This window comes from Eriocheir sinensis, chromosome 4 (genome assembly GCF_024679095.1).
Source record: "Eriocheir sinensis breed Jianghai 21 chromosome 4, ASM2467909v1, whole genome shotgun sequence".
Taxonomy (NCBI): domain Eukaryota; kingdom Metazoa; phylum Arthropoda; class Malacostraca; order Decapoda; family Varunidae; genus Eriocheir; species Eriocheir sinensis.
Genome location: NC_066512.1, coordinates 19591289 through 19593788, shown reverse-complemented (window position 1 = coordinate 19593788; position 2500 = coordinate 19591289). Strand labels below are relative to the sequence as shown.

Sequence of the window (2500 nt, the reverse complement as noted above, 5' to 3'; positions counted from 1 at the left end):
ACACTCCTCAGTCAAACACATTCATATAATTATGATTTAGTTACTCTGATATATTACTTTGTAAGCTATGCTTTTTTTAATTTTAACCAATGACTAGTGTATTATACAACCCTATATTGACTACTAAAACATGTGATTGTATCCACCATATGAAAGACGTGAGAATGCAAGGTGAGGTGGGGACGGTACCTGCAGACTGATGACGGCATAGGGGGTCCAGCAAATGAACCACAGAGAAACGTTGACGAGGGCAGTCTTAGCGATGCGGATTTCGGCACGCTGGGCATCGGCTTCCTGCGGGGCAGAGGAAAGATGTGTTGATTAATATTAGGGCGTGGCGCCTCTCCCCTCCTCGGTTAATTATATTGTCAGCTCCTTAGAATATGTGTGGAGTGTTCCTGCAGCGGCATACAGGGTCTCCCAGATTATTGCGTCAAGGATGTTGATGCAGTTTACTGGAGCAACTCACGTTGGAGCGGAGGGTGGACACGTTCATCTTCTTGGCCTGTGCGCGCATGGCGGCCTCGTGAGCGAAGATAGCCTTCACGATGAAGACGTAGGAGAAGATGATGACCGCGGCCGGGAGGAAGTAGTCGAAGATGAAGATGAAGATATTGTAGCTCCTAGTCTGTTGGTGAGAATGAGTTAAATTAGTTAATTTGAAGAGGCCCATAAAATTACGACATGCGTGTCTCAGGTTGCAGAGTAATGGCCATGGCGGCCGCCTAGGTCTTGTGAAGGACTTACGCTGAAGTCCTGTGTGAGGTAGTCGTAGCTGCAGGAGTCCAGGATTCCCTCCAGGATGTAGTTGCCCCAGCCGAAGAAGGGGGGAAGGGCGCAACCGATAGCAATGGCCCAGCTGATGAAGGCAAAAACGATGGCCTTGCCAGAGGTCAGCTTGGGGCCGTTGAAACCGTTGCAGATAATGTTGTACCTGTCGAAGGAGATCATGCACAGCAGCCAGATGCTGCACACGCCGGTGATAGCTCCTGTGGAGGGAAGGGCCGATGAGCAAGGAGGAATGAACACGCGGTACGGCGCTGCTTGGCCAAAGGGATTGCATAAGTACGTGTTTCATTGAATAATAAATATGGTTTTGTTTGGCCCATAGTTTTGCATTAATACTCCACATATTGTATTGTGTGTCCCGTACAGGTGATAAGATGTAGTAAAAACTTTTTTTTCTCTCTCTCCCGGCAGTAACCTCAATTTATATGAAGTATTAGCGTGACTTAATTGTTAATGTTGCCATCCTACCGCCTGCGTGGGATTTCTTTGAACGGATAAATCAGCACAAGTGTAGTTGACGACTCACCGAGACAGGCGTAGATCTCACAGTACTGGGCGCTGAACATCCAAACACCACCGCTGAAGCAGTTGTAAGTGAAGAAAGGAACGTTCGTGGTAAGCATGATGAGATCAGACAGGGCGAGGTTGACCACCAGGATGTTGGCAGGGGTCCTAAGGGCCTGCGGGAGGGGAGGCGGAGGGAAGGTTATGAGTAGCCATCTCGAAAAGAACCTGAGTCACTATCTCTAGTATTTCCCTGATTTTTTTTTTTTTTTTTGCCTATTGCGCTTGTAGGCTTTTCCCCTTGATGGTGATCCCTCTCTGTCGGTTCCGGTGGTCTTCCCGGTGGTCTCCGGATCCTCAGCCCAGCTCCAAGGCCTTCTGGCGCCATCCTGCATTGGCTCATGCTTGCCTCCTGGCCTCCATCCGCTCATCTTAAATCTAGAAGTAGAGTCAGGGGGGGTTGATAGGTGGTCTTCTGGACAGCATTTTGGTCCACCAGCGGCGGGCTGAAAAACAGCCAGCTGTTGCAGGCAGCGGGATTGAACTCGCGTCCTCCTGAATGCGGGGGCGTCTTGCTATCTGTTCAGCCACCGCCTACCCTACTGGGCGTTTCCTCCCCCTCTTAGGATTTGGAACCCACGAAATTATGATTCATTGTTACCATGCAAACACAGCAGTGGCCGATGATTATGATGGTCGGTATCTTTCTAAGTCTGAATATAATGACAGCAATTGAAGGAGGAAGAGTGGTGTGATAGGAAACTGATAGAGTATTAAGTCCCAAATTGGGCATTAGTTATTTAAAAAAAAAAAAAACTATGAATTCTTCCCCAGCAGCTCTAATAATGCTCCCTCTCCACCAAAAAAAATAAAACAGCACTGCCTACCCTATGAAGATCTATATTATTGGGACAGTGATACGTTAAGCCCAACGAAAATAACCACTTCGGATCATACCGCGGATTTGTTGAAAAGGTAGATCACTAGGCCATTGCCGAAGATGGAGACGGTCCCGAGGAACAGGTAGATCACACCCAAGAGGTAGTGCCACATGGGGTTCACGGGCGGGTAGTTGTACCAGTGCTGATGCACGTAAGGCTTGATCTCGGGCCGTACGAAGTCAACAATGCTGACTCCTTCGGGGTATCCAAAGTCCATGTTTGCAGACCTGCGGACGGACAAGGCGGTGAAGGCTGATAGAGACATA

The 2500-nt window shown here is 48.6% G+C and overlaps 1 protein-coding gene across 1 annotated transcript in view; it reads right to left on the bottom strand.

The window, feature by feature from the left end:
- The window catches only part of LOC127009544 (compound eye opsin BCRH2), a 4210-nt gene that overhangs the window by 891 nt on the left and 819 nt on the right, over positions 1–2500 (bottom strand). Inside the window, exons 2-6 of the mRNA XM_050882722.1 lie at positions 2251–2461; positions 1316–1469; positions 748–989; positions 470–628; positions 190–294 (exon numbers count right to left, since the gene is read on the bottom strand). Coding sequence (XP_050738679.1) covers positions 190–294; positions 470–628; positions 748–989; positions 1316–1469; positions 2251–2461 — 871 coding nt within the window. The remainder of the gene's footprint in view (positions 1–189; positions 295–469; positions 629–747; positions 990–1315; positions 1470–2250; positions 2462–2500) is intronic.